The 19,382-nt window shown below is 40.0% G+C and overlaps 1 protein-coding gene across 1 annotated transcript in view; it reads left to right on the top strand.

Annotated features, from left to right (window-relative positions):
- The window catches only part of LOC108769253 (zinc finger protein rotund), a 160,654-nt gene extending 143,019 nt beyond the window's left edge, over nucleotides 1-17,635 (top strand). The window contains exon 6 of the mRNA XM_018520131.1: nucleotides 15,939-17,635. Within this exon, the coding sequence (XP_018375633.1) occupies nucleotides 15,939-17,087 (1,149 nt within the window). The 3' untranslated portion in view covers nucleotides 17,088-17,635. The remainder of the gene's footprint in view (nucleotides 1-15,938) is intronic.
- The last annotated feature ends 1,747 nt before the right edge of the window (nucleotides 17,636-19,382 follow it).

Here is a 19,382-nt window from a genome sequence, read left to right as displayed (position 1 = left end):
TTACGCTCAATAAAAAGAAACTGTTTGCGATAAAAGGTCGCCTTGAAGCGGGTGATATTCGCGGGCTTAGTCCTCGAGAGGCCATAAAAAGTCAATCCACTCTTAACTGCTTTCCTGCAGTAAGTTTCGCAGCACCCCGTCGCGCGAACGTTGTCTCTCGTGAGAGGATTACGGGGATCGAATTAGACATCCTTGCTCCTAAAATGCACGTGGCCGCGTGAAGGAGCTTCGCCGTCGCAGGCCTGAGAGAGATCAGATTATCACGCTGAAGTCATGAATAAATGTAAATCGGTGTAATACGATCTCAGTTGGTTCTTCGGAATTTTCTGGCGGACTCGCGAGACACGTAAGAGAGACTCATTGCACTAGGAAATAAAGCCGAGGGCATAGAGATGTGTGTTTGTGGTACACTTTGCGAATCTTCTCAATTATTATTATCAATTGCCACGGAAATAAATAAAAGAGCTATCGCGTGTGCGGATTGTTCAGAGTTGCGGAAAAATGAAATTGTATTGAAATTGATGTGAAATGAAGTCTATAAACAAATGGTTTCTATTTGGACTTGGTATTTCTTTGGAATAAAATTTATCAGAAAATCCATCTCTCTCTCTCTCTCTCTCTCTCTCTCTCTCGTCTTAACGCAATCTCGGTAATTTCACTGAGAATGAGCCCATTCGAAGTTGAGATTTCAAGAATACGCAGATGAAAAGAATGGCCGTGTCAGGATATGAAATACAGAGGGGTGCCCTCTATATATATATATATATATGTATATATGTGGAAGAAAATAAATAAAGTAAAATGCGATGTAAGTCGTAAGAAAATCAACATTGATCAATTTTGATCGGTCTTCTTACTGCGCTTCGTAAGAACGCGGCATGTCCGAGATAAACGTAAGAAGCGACGGGGAGGATTCCGTGAGGCCGCCTGTCTTAAGAACGCTTTCACAGTGCGCAATTTTCCAGAACCGTACGACAATAACGCTGTCACAATAAGGGCTTCTGCGAGGCGCGCGGCCCGCTGGAAAACGAAAAAGATAATCTGCTCGGGGTACAGAAATAAACGATACGATCGACTCCCTGTGTATCGAGGCATTCTTTCTTCTGCCTCTCTTTCTTTCTTTCTCTCCATCCATCTCCCTTTCTCACTTTCTTCTTCGCTCCTCATCTTTCATTCGATGGTGGGGGCGAATCTTGAATGGCCGGTGAGGAAGGAGCGTATCGCGGATTGAAAAGGGATGGGATGGCGGGAAGTGGGAATTGGAGGGGGGGAGGGATAGAGAGGAGCACAGGAGCTCTATACTTTCCTTCGCCTTCGCATTCGGCGAGTAATTCCATTTGTGCGTCACTGAGATTCTGAAACTTGACCTGTTAAAAAGTCTTTTTCTACCGGCTCTTGTTCGTCGAGCTGCAAACGTCGTCTTGTGAAAAAGCGAGGATCTTTATAGGATCCCCCGATTCTCGTCGATTCGGAAAATTGTCGAAATATTGTGGCAGATTCGATCACCGTGTAACACACCCCGCGCTGCATTTAAAAGTGCGACGTTCTTACGCGCATTTGTCTAAGAATTTATTTCGAGCGCATTGACTGAAACAAGTACTTTCAGCTCTCGAGTTCCTCTCTTTGAGTATTTACTCGTACAATTTACTAATGTAGATCATATTTTGTTATTAAACGGAAACAGCCTTCGCTTTTCATAAGCTTTCAGCTAAAGCTGCAATAAAAAGGGAGGAAGGCCGCGAAAAGGAATATCGTTAATTCACTTCGGTACTGCGTTTTAATAACTCTTTCGTCACCAGGGTAGTCTCGTTTCGTTTGTACGTCGACGAGATCGCGTAACTCGATGCACTGGAAAAAGTCCTTTTGTTCCGAATGCACGTCGTCCGCTCCGTAGAAAATTGCAGAGAAACTCGGGAGAAACGGAACGAAGCGCAATGCAGTGCTTTGCACAATGGGAAAAATAACGAAACCAGCGCAAATCGACAGGAGAATTAATTCCGGTAACGAGCGTCTAGGGAGAGCGATTTTTTGGAAGTTCCATACAAATTGCTTCGTGATCGCTTTCTCATGTTCGAGAACTTGTATCGTTAGGATTGAAAATTATTTGTACAATAGTACTCAGGATTTTATATACGTTGCTTTATATTTCTTCCTTAACGATGATGATCGAAGAAGTTTATTATTCTAGGCCTTGAATATTAATTGGATATTATCATCTCTGTTTAATGTTATATGTCTATTAATTACGCTATATTTGGTTATCTTGGACTCTAACGAGCTAATTTCACTGAATTATACAATGTAAATGGTGTCATCTATACGCAATACGTTTGTTTCTTTCTTACGCTACATTTGTTTTGATAACTTTAAATAGGTTCGAAAGCTAATCTCACTTTTCACGCTCGTGCAGTCTCAAATAGAAAACAAAAATTTGTGGCATATATTAAGCACGAGACCCTTTTACTACTCTGAGGACACAGGATACCATATTTCTCCTACGGAAGTTATAAAAAAGCGTCGTGTTCGACGAAGTTGAGATAGTAGAACCCACTCGCGTTTCTATTTCTAGTACTTACGAAAAAAATTATACGTAAGAGACGGAAAGAGAGAGAGAGAGAGAGAGAGAGAGAGAGAGAGATGATTTCTTCTTTTAGTGTTCGATCGCGTGATGAAATGAAATATTTATATTTATAATAATATAAATTATATTAAATGTTAATTTCATCATGAGATTTAGTTACTTAAAATTTACGACGATGTGCTTATTTAGAAAATCCAATTCCAATTTGGATTTTCAGAAAATTTAATTTAATCCCCAGACTCATGATAACGTATTGATTTTCTGCGTATCTATCTATGAATTAATAATATTATAAGAGTGAGACTCTATAAAGAAAAAGTATTATTAAACGTGCTAAATTAAACTCGATATACACACATTCGATATTTCATTAAAATTTCATTAGATTATACTTTTATATTGACTTGATAGTTATGTTTCCTTCGTAACGATTCCATTGTATTTTCTAAACCACCATTAGAAAAATGGAATACGTAATTTACGATGAAACACTTAAAGTCTTATTAAAATTACATACGTATGAATCCTGTGTATGTATATTTCGCGTGAGCTAAAGCTTATTGCTACGAACAAACTACATAACATTAATTAGAATGAAGTCTGGACGAAAATCATGCGCGAATAAACTTGAGATTCATCTGACCAAACATTCCGTTTACAGAGGTATTCGTGTTTCACTTTTGCATACATAGGCGTTAAACTTATTCTATGTGTACACATATAGTATCTAAGCACACACGCATATGCATTACATTGTATAGAATTTGTACGTATTTATAATTACACCGTATTTACTTATCTAATTTCAACTCGACCAACGAGTAGATATATGATATTTTCTATAATTTAATTTCATTCGATATAATATTTTAATAATAATAGATTAAAAAAATTTAATAAACGAAATGTTTGTAATTACGAGTAAAACAGAGGTATAGTGATAGGAATTTTATACAATAAATAATCCCGTATAGATAAAAAAATTATTTTATTATACACGTAGAAACGCGAAATACTTGATGCAACATGCATAAAATTCAAACGATATCGTCTTTAAATACATATTTCAATCATCACGATACAGAGACGCTTCCTCGCTCAACAATTCACGGCATAATTTTCTGCCGTCGCTAACTCGCATGGCGTCTATCGTCGGAGAAGAACACGGTTGGTCAGAGACACCCCGTATACACGGTATATACGCACAAAGGGTGGGACCGGTGGCGTAAAAGAACCCGGGCGCTCCGAAACACGAGGCTAGCCTTCTGCCGCGCCGCTTCAGCTTTCATTAAGGAATCGTTAGCGCCGTCGCTCTCGTCGGCATCCTCCTCCTCACCTCCGCGGTCCGCTCCTCTTGCCTCGCCTCTCGCCTCTATCTTTTTCCCCCTCCCCCCTTTTCTCCTCCTTCCTCTCCTCTTTCGAACGAATATCGGTGCTCCGCTTTTTCGTTTTATCTTCGTGCTGTTCGCCGTCGTCTCTCGCTCCTTTTCTCTTTTATAATTTTCCCTGTCCTTCTCTCTGTCTCTTTCTATCGTTTCAAACGGAAAATCGAAGCTGCATCGAGAATTTTCGTGCAATAAGATATCAAGGAAAGAAAGAGACAATTCGAAATTTTTATTATTCATAATTAAGTAACGAAGACCTACACTGAGTGAGTTAGACGAGTTAGATCCAAGTGCTTAAGTATTTCGGTGTAAATTTTATATCCAATTCTGCAAACTGCTCGTTGAACTTTATTATTCACTTATTCCCTATGCAGCTTTTACTTATTCTACTTTGGTATTGAGATTCTTTAATTCTTATTTCTTCGTCTCATTTATTCAATGCTGATCTTAATTGTCAAGGATCGGTATGTCATCGATGCACGTTTAGTTCCAAAACCAATCTCTTCGAAAAAGGATGCGTGCATGCGTTCCGTGTTCATATGCTCACCTTTATGAGGGGCGCAGATGGCCGCCGCATCTCGCCTTTTAGGGTGCGCGTACACGCGTATATGCGCCAGCATTGCTAATAGAAAAAAAATCCCTCCCTTAGGAGCCGCATTCCGGTTCCGCAGTTATCATAGCCGCGGGACACCGAGGGATACTATCCCGATTTCAGTCGCGAGCCCTCTCTATTTTCGACGACACGCGTACCATAAGAGGGTAGTACTTGGCTTTTAGTAGAGTACGTATATACGTGCACAGTGAAATATTTATCAAAAAACCTGTATTGTCCGCGCCGAGGCAATATTCTCCGTTTATAGTCTATTCGCAACACACAAGCGTACTTATATTAACATATTAGATGGAGGAAAAAATAGATTGAGTGGTTCAGCAAAGCTGTAGCTTATCGCGCGAATTCAACATTTGTAATTAAGAAGATTTGATGGTTGAATAAAGAAATCGTATCTATAAGCAATTATTAGTATGTTAATCGTTAATATAACAAGTTTTCTTTATTATAGTAGCAAAAGTATGCACCATCTTGGCATGTTTTGTTAAAAATTTTTATCTATATATTGGATTGATTTTTGCAGAAAGTTATCTTTGCTGTACTATTACAACCAATATAGTTATCTATAATCGCTAATTATATTCATCCGCCCTACTTTGGTACTTAAAAATAGAAAACTGGCTGTATCAGTGTAGTTTTTAGTTGTTTTAACAAGTCATTTTTTTCCACGAATATCATCTCTGAGTCGTTTTACTTATGTTATTAAATTGCGATGCGACACTGCGCAGAGAACGGAAAAAGCGGATAAAGCGGACTCTCTCTCTGATGAAGTTCTCTGAAATTATATCGACTCTCGAAAAGGGGGGAGGATCGCTGTTCTCTGTGAAGCTTATAATCAGCGAGGGAAATATGCTTCTTTCGTATTTCAATCACTGCCCGGCTATACGCGAACTACGGGAGAGGCCGTCGTTTACGACGAGCAATTGTTGCGGGCGAATGCGTTCCTCTACGCTACGAGCGCGGAAACATCGACGGGAAAAATGATCGCGTCTCCTTTTGCTCGTATTTCTTCTGCGCGTTCCATTCATCGCGTATCAATTTTCTCTGCTTTTTCCTTACCACTCATCTCACCACCGGCTATCACTCGTTCCCGCTCACGCGGATGCCTTTGGGCAGTTTTTATTTCACCGCACTGACGAGTCTGGCTCGCGTCGTTCTAACCCGGAGACCGCACGAGAACACCTCATGTCCATAAACAACGACGTTACATTCCGTCTAGAATCACTTCGCATTCTCTCTCTCTTTTATTTGTCCCCTCTGCTTGTAATTGCTTACGAGTTGCAATACTTTTCGCATTTGCGTAGCGGTAGCCATTCCAGTCACTCAGACATGCGCGAGTGTTTTACCGACGGTATTTTATATTTACGCACTCGCTCGCGTGATAAATGTTACCGCGATCGAGAGTGAGCTTTGCAAGTACAATACAGAAATTTTGTCGAAAAAAAAAAATGTATTTTCATTCGATCCAATGTCTGCAATGAAACCCGCAAAATTTACGACGATAAAATTTACTTGCACCCGTTTTGCTATTTAATAAAATATTATCTCGCATAAAGAGAGAAGTGCTTTTTGTGCTTTATAAAATGTTTTATTTCATAGAACGCCGTATCCAAACGGTCTGTGTAACATCGTACAGTTCTGGGGATAAGGCAACGTCCTCCACACACATTGATCTCTCCTCTTCTCGTACTAATTACTCTTTCTCCTGTAGCGCGAGCGCTACCGCTCGGTTTTTGTTCGCGTCTCGAGGCTAAAGCGATTTCAGAACCGTTCCTAGTAACCACGGTCTACGTTAATGAATGGCAGAAATGGAGAGAATGAACTGCTGCGTCTGTTTCGAATTGCTTCCAACAGAAATTGGATCGTGCGTTATTCTTTCATAGGCAGGCATCGATTTCGTGGATTTTCGAGTTACTACCGTTGCTGAGCGAATTGCCACAACTATTCTGATATACAAACATCGTTGATGTACTCAAAAAAGTTTCTATGAAAAGAACACCTGCCGTATTAACGTGTATAAAAAAAAATTACATTCGATTTTTTTCCTCCTAAAACAAAATATGTATATTGAAAAAAATTTTTGCTATTTTTCTTTCATTTTTACTATTAATCAGACAATTAGTCTAAATTTCAATTAAAATTCTATTTAGGATTAAGGAGAAATAAAAAGTTCTATTTTTACTTCTCTGTAAATTGTAATAATTGTAATAATTCGATTCTATCTATAAGATGAATGATTAACTATACCAGAGAAATTCTGGATTGACGGAAATGTCCCAGTAGAAATGTAATGGAATATTTTTACTGGTTTCCGGTCAGGTATCGTTTAACGAATTCCAATGTAATGTACAATTAGTTGCAAAACACTAATCATCGGTCGGCGGTGGTTTCAAGCCGCAAAGGTCGATCATACTGATCATACTGATCGTACACAAAACCATTTAGCCAAATTGTGAACTTGGAACTCTATGTGATGTCTGATTATGAGGCTCGCGTATAAATGACTGATTTAGTATGACCAGTTTAGAGTTTGTGTTCGGTGATCTCGATAAGCGCGGTTGCAGGTTTAATGAATAGTGGCTTTCGCGGCCAATCAACTACCAGCTTAAACCCGATCCATAATTACTGTATATTGTTTCAAACGCGATCGTGCGTTTTAATCCCTCGCGTTAGGGCAATGCCATTTATCATTATGTTTCGACATTTGTAATAAAAACTACGTTATAAATACGCGTACCCAGTTAAAAGAGATTTATTGTTATAAAACTTCATCTGCAATTAAAATTATCTTGAATGACGTGGCAACTTTTATGCTCATTATTTGACAAATTAGTTAAACAATATTATGAATTTAAAAAGATTAAACTCGTCAAACAGAAACACGCGATTCAGAGCAGCATAAAGCATGTTTTAAACTTAATCTATGTAAAACCGACATTTGGCGGGTTAAATCATTTTTACGCAACGCTGCCCAATTGCGTAATACGACACGAGGAAACAGAGATATAGAGTGTGAAGAACATAACGGCGTACGGAAGTCGCCGGATGGCGTGAAGAGGAATCTGCGGGCACAATTGTTCTTGTTTTTCGTTAGGGTGGTCCAGGGACTAGCCAATTAGACAAGGGATTGTATAATTGGGTAGATAAAGAATCGGGCGGATATTCTCCCAGGCACCTGCCAGCTGCCGTGTCGTAGACGAGGATGAGGCGAGTCCCCGAGAGAGAAGAAATCGGAAACCGGTCACCACCGTTTTCATCGTTGCGCCTCTCCATCTCTCTCCCCGTCGTTTCTCCCAACGCCGTAAAAATCATTCTCTCCGTTATTATCATCCGAATATTCGCGCATTCGTATCTACCGTTAAATTATCGGCTAATGCTTTTCGCCGACCGTTTGTAATCGAATCGACCAAAGCGATTCTTCATCGTTAATTCGAAACTTTATTAATCTCGTCATCATCTTGGCTAATAATTTCTTCAACCTTCTATCTTGTCAGATTATTATTATATATTTCTTTTGTTCAGTGATTAGCAAATACCAGCGCAACATTTTTTTTGTTCTTATCCGTATCATCATCATAATTTCGTAAAGTCTTTAATGGGGGATATAAAAGAATTTTTAGTATTCATACTGGGTACATGAACGTGAGTTACATATTTTTCTCTAATTATATTTGGATCTCCTCTTCGGGATACAGTATTATCACACAAGCGACGATAACCTCAGGAAGTAACTCCCGATGAACGTTACAATTACAGTCAGCTTTATCGCGGCTAAATAATAACGAAGTTGGGTGGGCAGTTGTGTGTCACGTGTTGCGATATATCGCGGTACATCGTGGATTTTTTCGCGATGCGGTCGCGCGAAACTTGTTTGACCGTCGCTTTCGTGTACAATCACCGCGTGTCATTAGACAAAACGTATGACTCGAGAATGTCGGCTGCTGGGCGAAATGATAGCTGATGGCTTGAAAACCTGTCAACCGAGACGTGGCACGTTGCGTAATGCCGCTCCGGTAAATCGTACTTCTGGATTGACCACGAATCCGCTTAGTCAGTTTCCTTTTATTAGAATAAATCTTCGGAATAATAGATATCTCTCTTTCTCGGGCGATATGCGGGATCCGTGACGAACCGCGAACGTATATTACTTGGATAAACTTGTTGGATAATGATCGTTTCCCACCATCGACTGTAGGTCTATTCGCGTTGCTTGTTCTCTTTCCACTTACACTGTTAAATTTATAATGTCCAGTTGAGTTATCCACAATTTGAGTTATTTTTTATCATTTCTATGGATTGCCACTCTGCTTCTACCCACAATATGTTAATTCGATTAAACCAATTTAGTTCAAGAAAATGATAATATTAAGTGAAATATTAAATTTGACAAATTTAATTTATTATTTACTAAATGTATACGTTAATATGGATGATGTTTACATTGAAACTAATCACAGAAATAAATCATTTCATATTTTGACACATGGGAGTAAAAAATAACAAAATGTTATTAACTCAATGGATTAGGTTATCATTGCTCCTTTGATATCTAATAATGTAGCATCTTTGCTCTCTCTCTCTCTCTCTCTCTCCCTCTCTTCAATACTTGAATAATATTTAGTTTCTTTTAAATGAAAACATTTTTGAGAATTTTAACACAAACAGACCTTTTATCGTTGGTATTATAGACGATTTAAACTGTGCGAGCGTGGTGTCGCCCGATAACCATAATCGTGTCGTTGTCAGACGCCGGATTGTCCTACATGACACGTGTCCGGCATGACTGAGATTTGCAACTAATTTAAATTTTTTAACGAGGCCACAATTCACCAGCTGCGATTCTTTCAAATTTATTATAATTTTATGCACGAGTTCGAGGATTTTTGGGATCTACGTTAAAGAGAAAAAGAGAGAGGTCGGACAGGAAAGAGAGAGAAAAAAAGAATGAGTCATACGGCTCGATAAATACTTTTTAAATATGTCTTCGAGATTGTAAGAATTTACTTTTACTCTCCCGTTTCCTTAGGTATATTAGATAATTTAGGATCGTCAAGAATTTTGATTATCCGCTCGATATGTAAGTCAGTAAACTCTTACATTTATTTACCAGATAAATCTCCGAACGTGACTTTTCTTGCTGCTCGATACTTTCACTTTCTTTCATTAAATCATTCCTTAATTCCGCTCAGTTTCGGTTGTTGGTTCCGAATCACTTCGTATTTCAACGGTATCGGGAGATACGGGTAGTGTCTCGGCGTTAATCGACAGTTACGTAACCGCGGCTTCTATCTGCCTCTTCGATGAATCTGAAAATCCCGTAGACCCCGCCGTTTCGCGAGGGCTTTTCACAAAATTATTTCCACTTTGCCTCGGCAACGCGCGAGCCTGCGGAGAGAGTATTCCGAAACGTTTCGAAATTATCTCTCGTGTATGCGTGCATCGCCGCAATTATCCGAGTATCACGGCAAGCAGCGCTTATACTTTATCGCGTTGCCGAGTTGATTTTGACCCGACGCGTCAACCCGGCTACGAAAATTCCTATCAACAGGTTGTCACCGACCTCTCCGGACCGCCGCGGTGCTCTGGGCGAGCGGAGAGAACCGGAGCAAGAGCTGTTACACGCGCACTGTGTTGTTCATTAACTCTTGGATTTCCAACTAGTATTTACGCAAATACCTTTCTCGGACAAATTTCCCAGCGTGTTCTAACTGTTTCTCGCAAAAAAAAAAAAAAAAAAAAAACGGCTCGTCAAAGTACTCGTGAGCAGAATGTCATCGCTTCGTGCACGTTATCGATCGCGAAATAGCTATTACTATTGATTGAATAGTGTAATTATAAAAATAAACGACCTACAAATAAACTGATTCATGGTTAATATTAAATACAATAATACTAAAAAATTAAAACTGATGATCATACGTGTGTGAATATTGTTATAATTTATAAAAAGAATTTCAAATTTCAATTAGCTGTTTTAGCTAGCTGTTTTAGCAATAAATTTTGTGATAAATATTATAATGTGGAAATATAAAAGTTTAATACAAGTATTATAATATGCTCAACGATATAAGTAATAAGAAGAATCGAGTAAGACTTGCGGTGAATCGAAAGGTACAGACAAGCGTGTCTAAAAGGATAAGTTGATTAAAGTGAAGTTGACAAGCTTCAGCCAATTATTGGATGTTTCCACGATTTTTTAATAAGTTCGATCATTTCGTATATGAAGTATTGAAAACTTGAGTGACTTTTACATCCCCACTTAATCACTATGGCGTTTTACGTAATTAATAAGCCGCTTTCAAAGCTTGAGCTTTTGTTTGCAAAAAGATCGCTACACGTCTTTATCGCCTTAATGAATTGGCTTTACGAGATAAACGCAAGAGAGTGAAACGTCGATAATCGTAACGAACTCAATCGCATTTAGAAGCCTTTTAATTCCATAAAATTAATTATCTCGGCAGTTTTATTTTGACTTCGCGGCTTATCGAATATTTTATAATTCCGGCATGCTGTGAGTAACGTTACCATCCGAGAAGCTGTGAACACACGTGCCTTTATTTTATAAGCACGATAATGCAAATCGATTTCAGCGCGCATGGTAGAATATATATAAATTCACAAGTCATTAAAAATGTCTGTAAAAAAAATTACACACCATTGAAACGTCTTATTCTATCGAAAGGAAGTGATATATGCGTTGCACGTATGCATATATATTATATTTCGAAATAAATGTATTAATATGCGATTTTTTTAACATACTAATTTTGCTTGCGTAATCGAAAGGCGTCGTTAAGAATTCACGTGAAGATCGTGGCGGGATCACGAGTGCTGGAGAGCTCTGAGATACCACGGACTTTGAAATTTAAAAGATTCTTTTGAACTTTGCGTCTCGTTAGTCCGCTTGAATACTTCTCGGTGTCCTCGAAACAAACTTATTAAATATGAAGGAAAAGATATAAAAATTGCAGAGAGAGAGAGAGAGAGAGGTATCTGCAATAAGACATTGGCAATTGCTCAATTAAAATGTACTTTTATCGGACGCCGACACCGACCTTGACTGTCGCCTCTACCTTCCTTCTCGTGTCTGACGATCATTAAGGTCGAAATATTTAAATTGAATTTACGAGATCTGGCCCCGAGGCTACTTCGTAGACTACTTCGCGGAGGTTGAAGAACCAAACGAGGAAACGGAACGGCAAATATACACAGATGAGACTAGATGCGAAGCGACTGTCATCCATCACAACGCTATGGAACTCTCCAGACTCCGAGCTGAATGACGAAATCCTCTGTGCGCGAACGATCATCATCTTGAACTCTCAGATACACGAGATAAATATATGTCGATTAATCGTTATTGAACGCGGTGCGAGCGTGTGATAAATTAATCGTCGCTTTATCGGAAGAATCGTGAAACTTATAATTTACACGCGCATTGCGACTGAAACGACTCGTCACTAGTCAGTCTTTGTTTAAAAAGAACTTAAGGATGCTCGATTCCGATTCGAGAGTTTAACATGGCGCGGAGGTTGCCTTTAGCGCGCGCGCGCGCGCGCTTCTAAAATCCCTCTGATGATCCATCCCGGAGTGTACGATTTATACCCGGCTGCGTCACGGCAAATGTACTTCGTCTCGGCTTCTTAAGTATTGCCTAAGTAAATCGACGTCGATTAATCAGAAATGACAGGAGGACTAGCCGGTTGCCCGGCGGGCATAGTTCCTCGCCGGTTTCGTAATTAGAGGCGCTAATTTCGCATACCTGCGCACAGTCTGGCCGACGTAATTTCTGGATTTATCGCTATTATTTTTCTTGAAGGCGCATCTCCCCGTGCGAGAGAGAGAGAAGGACGAAAGGCGTGAGATTCCGACTGTCCGATTTAATTCAGCAGGACTACTTTGAGCCGTCGCGCACAGCGCTCGTCGTTTCATCGCGTCGTGCTCGCATTACAGATTAATTCTCGTTTAATCGTATAATCTGGAATTTCTTCCAACTGAATTTCCTTCAAATTCTGCACGAATAAGTCGCGCTTGCATCTCCGCGGTCGACTAAACTGCCCCTTCTGTCAATTATAACCGCCAATTTTTATTTGGCGCCGCCGTGATTTGCATCGAGAAATTCTTTAATTGAATCAAGTCCATTGAACGGCAAGAGATCTCTTCCAAGTTCTCGCAGAGAAGATCCATACGCGAATATTTAGTCTGCCAATCAGCGTGCTTTCCTCGATTCCTCCAAATATTTCGCAATTAAATCAACGAATAGAAGAGATAAAATTTAATTTCAAGACCGTGAAGCTTATAATCACCATTTTTGGAATCGTTGGTATTTTTATTACGATTTATGGCACTTCGTCTCGTTTATTTTAAATAAATTTCACAGCTCGCAAAAGCGAACAATTTTCTCAGAGTTTAAAGTCCATCAATTAGAAGCATTGATTTGTCGATCCATTGATACGAACTAGCGTAATTTGTATTCCACAATGATGACTTATCCCGCAAGACACGAAACCTTGACTAAGCTAATCGCTTATTCTACCATATGTAATCATGTACGGCGAGGAGTACGCGAACGAAGCCAGAATCAGAATTTACTTATAAGTTTATCGACCCTGCATCTAATTGTTTTCAAGTTTGCACGAATACTGGATGTTTTTAAAAGATGGAGAAGACTGCAATGATTACTTTAAGGTTCTGATCTGAAGAACGGCTTTATTACATTTTTATTTCTTTTTATTATTCCCTATTTTAATCAACTATTATATAATTAACTATTATTCATAAAATATATTTACACAGCGTTTTTGCAAAGAGAGAGAACACTAAATAATTTAAATGAATCGTAAATAGGAAGTAGATATGATTATGATTAACAATTTATACATGTCAATAATATAAGTAATATTTCCTCTTTTTCCTCTTGTCTCCTCCTCCTCTAATTGTTCTCGCGCCCCTCAGATTTGCCGTTTACTTGCTGCGCTAAAGGAACGAAACAAAAAAAAAAGACAAGAAAAGAATGACGCGCAACAGAGACTATCGCGTTACGTGGACTATGCGCGAACTTGACACCGGCAAGGACGTGTTTCGAAAGGAGGAAATAAAAAAAATAGCAGCTCCAACCCGTTAAAGGACGCGCCAAGTCAGCCGTTGAAGCCTCGAGCGAGACCGTCGATCGATTACCGAATAAATCACGATCCACGACAACCGTAAAGCGATCGTTAACCAACTTGCCGTTAGCATGCTTGGATTATCGCTCTTCCTGCTTCTGTTAAATAGCGCGCGAAGATGTAAAGTCATAAAAATCAAGACTCCAAGTGTGTCTGTGTGCCTACCGCGCTATATGATAATAGGATTTAAAATGCTTACAGCAACCTCCAAAGTAACTTCCTTCGAAGAAACTGTATTTCACATATTTCGACGTACTCGTACTCATTTCCACCAGTAATGTAGATTAATTTTCATCTCGGTTTAATTTATTTTTTATTTATTTCTAGTTTCAAGAATATTAAAAGAAGAATAAATTAAATCCCGTAATTAAAGTTAATCTACATTGATAGAACATTAATCTGTAATGTAAACGTGAAATGTTTACTTCGCTGTTATTATACAATCCGTCTAATCACAGAGTTGCGTAAATTGTTTCGAAGTGAGTTATTGTTTACGCGAACCGTGAGATCCAAAAGTTTTCCAGCTGCAGGAAATAACGAGCCCTCGTCGAGCAGCGGCGGTAACGAGAGTCGGTGATCCTCCCAGGTTTGGGCCCTTGCCACGAAGCGAAGGACCTGAATCCTTCTCGCCCTAGATCCTCGGGCGTGGCGAATACGACGATGCGTCCATTTCAGAAAGGAACCCGCCGTTTTACGTAATAACCTCGGTCGAACGGAGGAGGCGACGCCAGGAAACTGGCTTCGTCGTTCCTCGCGTGTTCAGGATCGTTTCTTCGACTCCGACACGTCATTCCGGTGCGATACCTTCGTCCGCCGCGGCGTCGGAAGACAATTCGCTGCCCTTTCCACGAAGCCGAAATACCCGCACGATCGTTACCTCGGATCGCATCACGGATTTCGTGACCGGTGTTATTATTCGGTAATGATGCGCGCGCGTCATTACGGATGAATGAGACGTTTTAGCGGCATTAGTGATCCATCCAGCGGACGGGACGGAAATTTCGAAAGAAAGTAAGAAGGTCGAAAATGGTGGAGGGTTTGTGCCGCGCGATTATCCCCGGATGTGTGGAGACTCGTGCATCGAACATTACATCACGTTTCATTAATTAATCACGTTTGTAATAAAGCCAGGGAAACATATTGGGAAACATATTATCGTCTCTAAGATTACAGGCACAATTGGAATTAAAGTGGATGTTCGATTATGAATTCGTGCAACGTTGAAAATTCTATGAAAGTACGATAATTGTGCGCGACAGTCACGTCTCAATCATGCGATTAATATATGTATAAGAAATGAATATTCATTTGAATTGTATTACAAGACGTGATAATACAAGCGTGCGACAAGCGTTTAGCGCGATCGAGAAAGATATCGGGAAGGATAGGTGATAATAATCGTTGATCGTCGGCTTGTCCACGTTGTCGCGGAGAGAGGTATGAAAAATGAAAAAAAAAAAATAAAGAAGTCAGATGAGATCAGAGGAACTAGAAACTAGCATGCGAGGAACCGGCGGCGAGCGAATGAGATGATGGGGGATAAAGGAGGAGACAAAGCGAGGCGGCAAGATGAAGGAAGGAAAGAGCGAGGATATACGCACACTAGAATATGAGGAAGAGGAGAGGAAAGGGGAGGTGGGGGTCTCTATGCGGCACCCGAAGCCAGTCGGTCGGATATGCCCCGAGGCTAGGCCGTGATAGACAAGGTCAGCCTCTCCCCGCCTATACGCTCGAGCTACTGTGGCAGTGCTCCTCTTTTTTTTCGTTTATTTATTTATTTATAAATATACCGGCGCGACGTGTCCGGTTAGCGCGTCATGGAAACGAGAGGGAAGCGAACGGTCGCGCGGCAATAGAGAGATTGTTCCCTAGCCGATCCTTTCCCCCCTTCCTCCCTCGTATTGTTCTGCCGTATATTGTAGCAGAAACGAACGTCTGCCATTCCAAAGTACGCTCCTGTCCCGTACACTGTGTCACGTGCGCGCAGGAAGTTATTAATTTGCATTTTAGATAAGGAAACATCAAGTCTCCTTCAGTGGCGATTGGCGTGAGTTTCTAAGATCGATTACGACTTATTTCTTCGCGTCTCATTCACACTCATGTATATATACATATATATATATAGTTTTCCTTTTTCTCTCTTTCACATTTTACGCTTCTCTCTTTTGACACCAAAGTATTTGTTTTTCTTTTTGCAGATATTCGGTAGCAAGGCGGATCTGCAGCTCCACACGCAGATTCACATGCGCGAAGCGAAGCCGTACAAATGCACGCAGTGCTCCAAGGCGTTCGCCAACTCCTCGTACCTGTCGCAGCATACGAGGATCCACCTGGGCATTAAGCCGTACCGTTGCGAGATTTGCCAACGGAAGTTCACCCAGCTGAGCCATCTACAGCAGCACATCCGCACGCACACTGGCGATAAGCCGTACAAGTGTCGGCATCCTGGCTGCACGAAGGCGTTCAGCCAATTGAGCAACCTACAGAGCCATTCTCGATGCCACCAGACCGACAAGCCGTACAAGTGTAACTCCTGTTACAAGTGCTTCTCCGATGAGCCAAGTCTGCTCGAGCACATACCGAAGCACAAGGAGTCGAAGCACCTGAAAACGCACATCTGCCAGTACTGCGGTAAGAGTTACACCCAGGAGACCTATCTGGCGAAGCATATGCAGAAGCACGCAGAGAGAACGGATAAGAGACCGCCGATCATCGGCACGGGCCTCAGGCCGTCGATACACGCGATGACCGCTCACCATCAGGACCACTACTGGCCCAAAGTTAGCCCGGACACAGTGATCGGCGACCTGCACGAGAGGTTGCCACACCATCATACAGAGTACCATCAGAATCAGAATCCGGAGATGCTACTGCCGGGACACGGACATCGCGCTGGCGAGTCTATAGAGAACGACTCGAGGCAACAGACGCCTCAACCAGGAGCGAATCATCATCCTAACAGCAGCTCGGCCTTCACGCCGATATCGTCGATCTCGATCAACTCGATCTCTTCGATGCAGCATCCGTTAAATCCGCTGAATCACCTGCACTACCCTGGTAGCCATCATCCGGCGTCCCGACCGTACCTCTACGAGGCGTTCAACACGACGCAAAAGTCCTCGCCAACGTCCTCGTCGTCGGGTGTGACGCCCGGCACTACCAACAATCAGAACGCCACGTCCTTCCCGAATCAGCTGATCAGCCTTCACCAGATTAGGAACTATGCCCACCAGCCGAATCTCGGCAATCTGGGCAACCTGGGGAATCTAGGGAACCTGAGCAATCTCAGTAATCTCAGTGCCACGATGGAGAGCCATGCGTTGCTAGGTGGTCTCAAAGAGAAGTAATTCTGTCTGATCTTTGGAAATTAACCTCAGAAAGCATTCGTGCGCTCTTTGCCTCGGCCTGAGGCTCTCCTTCTATCCTTTTTCTTCTGCTTTTCGCGTGACACGGTACGTCATGACGCTGGCTCTTCATCGAAGCTCGATCGTTTTCCTCTCCGTGATCTCTTTACCCGTCTAATTTATTCACCACATTGGTGTAAGTAAATCCCTCGCGAGAGCGAAGCCCCTTCTTTGCGTTGGTCTTGTACGCATAAACAGGTATGTATGTAAGAAGGACAGGGTCTTGTGATTTTTTAGTAGATTAAAATACGGCGTGAAAATTATAATTGGGAAACGGATAAGAAATACGAGATGAGGTCGATATGTGCTCGAAGATTGAAATTATATTTTCGACAACCTATAAAATTTATTACGCTCTCCCTACTTCCTCCTTTTTTGTCTTTCTTTTTTTTTTATTTTTTTTTTATCTTATCTATGATCCTTTCGATTCCGTATATACATAACTCCATTAGATGCGTTTGCATGCTTATGTTATTTACACAACACACATACACACACATACATATATATCTATATACACTTACATATATAGATATATTGGTCAAACTCAAGAATTCATTGTTAACCGCAGGAAAAGAACAGATTCATTTAAAATAAAATTAGTTCATTGATTTGATTACCGATTAATGTTCAAATTGGTAATTATAATTGGTAAACCGAAATTAGAAACTGTAGAATTGATAAATTCAATTATTTTTTAAATTTTTCTATGGACTGCATCCGATCACAATTCCATCACAATTATCAAAATTGAAATCATTCTTAAACTGTTTCATTTTTACCGTTTGCGATATTTAACCAACGTTCTGAAATCATACATACATATTATTTCGCAGTATACCCGTGTAACGCGTTGGAAACCTTGATTTACATTCCTCGATATAATAAGACTGACGTGACGTAGTTTCCTCGAAGACTACATGTTTACATACTGGTCTAATTATTGTTGATCGATATAATCAACGGTCATCAAGAACTCTTTCGTTGTTTTCACGCAACTAAATCTAATCTCTATGTCAGTTGAAGATACAATCGATTTACTCGACTGTTTCAAATTCTCTACGCTTTTCAGCGTGCTAATCCTCGCCAATAATCATGCGTGCCAATTACGTGCTAGAAAGTTTCATCAATACGCATTCGTCGCGATATAATCCATACGATCCTGACGCCGGCCGTTTAAAGCTGACATTTGAATGATAAAGTGGAGCACGATCATGGATTAACTTGTTCGAATGGACGATATACTTTCATAATGTTAGAAAGTATACGTACTGACGATGAACTGTGAGCCGGTTTCCTCTTCAGTTCATCAGAAAAGATTTTAGTTGCGAACGTTAAAGATCATTTATAAATGACCAATGATTTATATTTTTACAAAGAGCTATATAGAGTAGAAAGTTTGTTAATAAATTCATTCTAAATTATAAGTTCTTTGACTCAATAATGTCCATTTTTGACATTCCCTGATATATTTTTTATCACTTTACCTGTACTTGTCAAATCGTTTCGGATCATCGAAGTTTCAACTGGAATTACTTTTTACGTTATCAAACTCGAAAGATATATCTTGAGTTTATTATCATTTGATATTCTGTGTTCCAAAATTTATTATACAATTATTTTATTCTTCTACTTTTTTTTTAGTTCTTTTGCTCTTTTTGTTTCACTTCTTTTCCTTCACTTTACATTCCTCATTTTCTACATATGCTTCAAGAGCACTGAATGAAAAGTACTACGATTACACTACGATTATGAAAATTGTAATTTTGTGCAGTTTAGTTAAAATTAAATCTCTCATAATGCGTTGTGACTCAAATTTTAATTAATTTAGGATTTTGTCACGATTTACAAAACAAATGTTGTTAAAGACACAAGTATACTGAAAGGAAATATACGGAATATGCGGACTGATAAGATAAGGAATTAGGTACAATAGGACAAGGTACATGCGATTATTATATCTTGACGTACGCGGAAGAAAACGGATAGGCAGATTATACGAAAAACGAGCGGAAAGCTTATATTTTTCGCATTATCGAAAAGACATTCGTAAGATTATGTGAAAGCGCCAGTAATAACGAAGGCATAACGAAGAGAAGTTATAAAAAAATCGCGAAGACTGGCATATAAATAAAGAGATACACGAGAATCTCATTTAGAAATATATACGGATACAATATATATATATGTATATATATTTTTGTAAAAAATATATATATGTGTATATATATATATATA

The sequence above is a fragment of the Trachymyrmex cornetzi genome, unplaced genomic scaffold, assembly GCF_001594075.2.
Source record: "Trachymyrmex cornetzi isolate Tcor2-1 unplaced genomic scaffold, Tcor1.1 scaffold88, whole genome shotgun sequence".
In the NCBI taxonomy this organism is placed as follows: Eukaryota; Metazoa; Arthropoda; class Insecta; order Hymenoptera; family Formicidae; genus Trachymyrmex; species Trachymyrmex cornetzi.
Note: the sequence above shows the minus strand (reverse complement) of the source record. Positions and strands in the feature narration are given on the sequence as shown.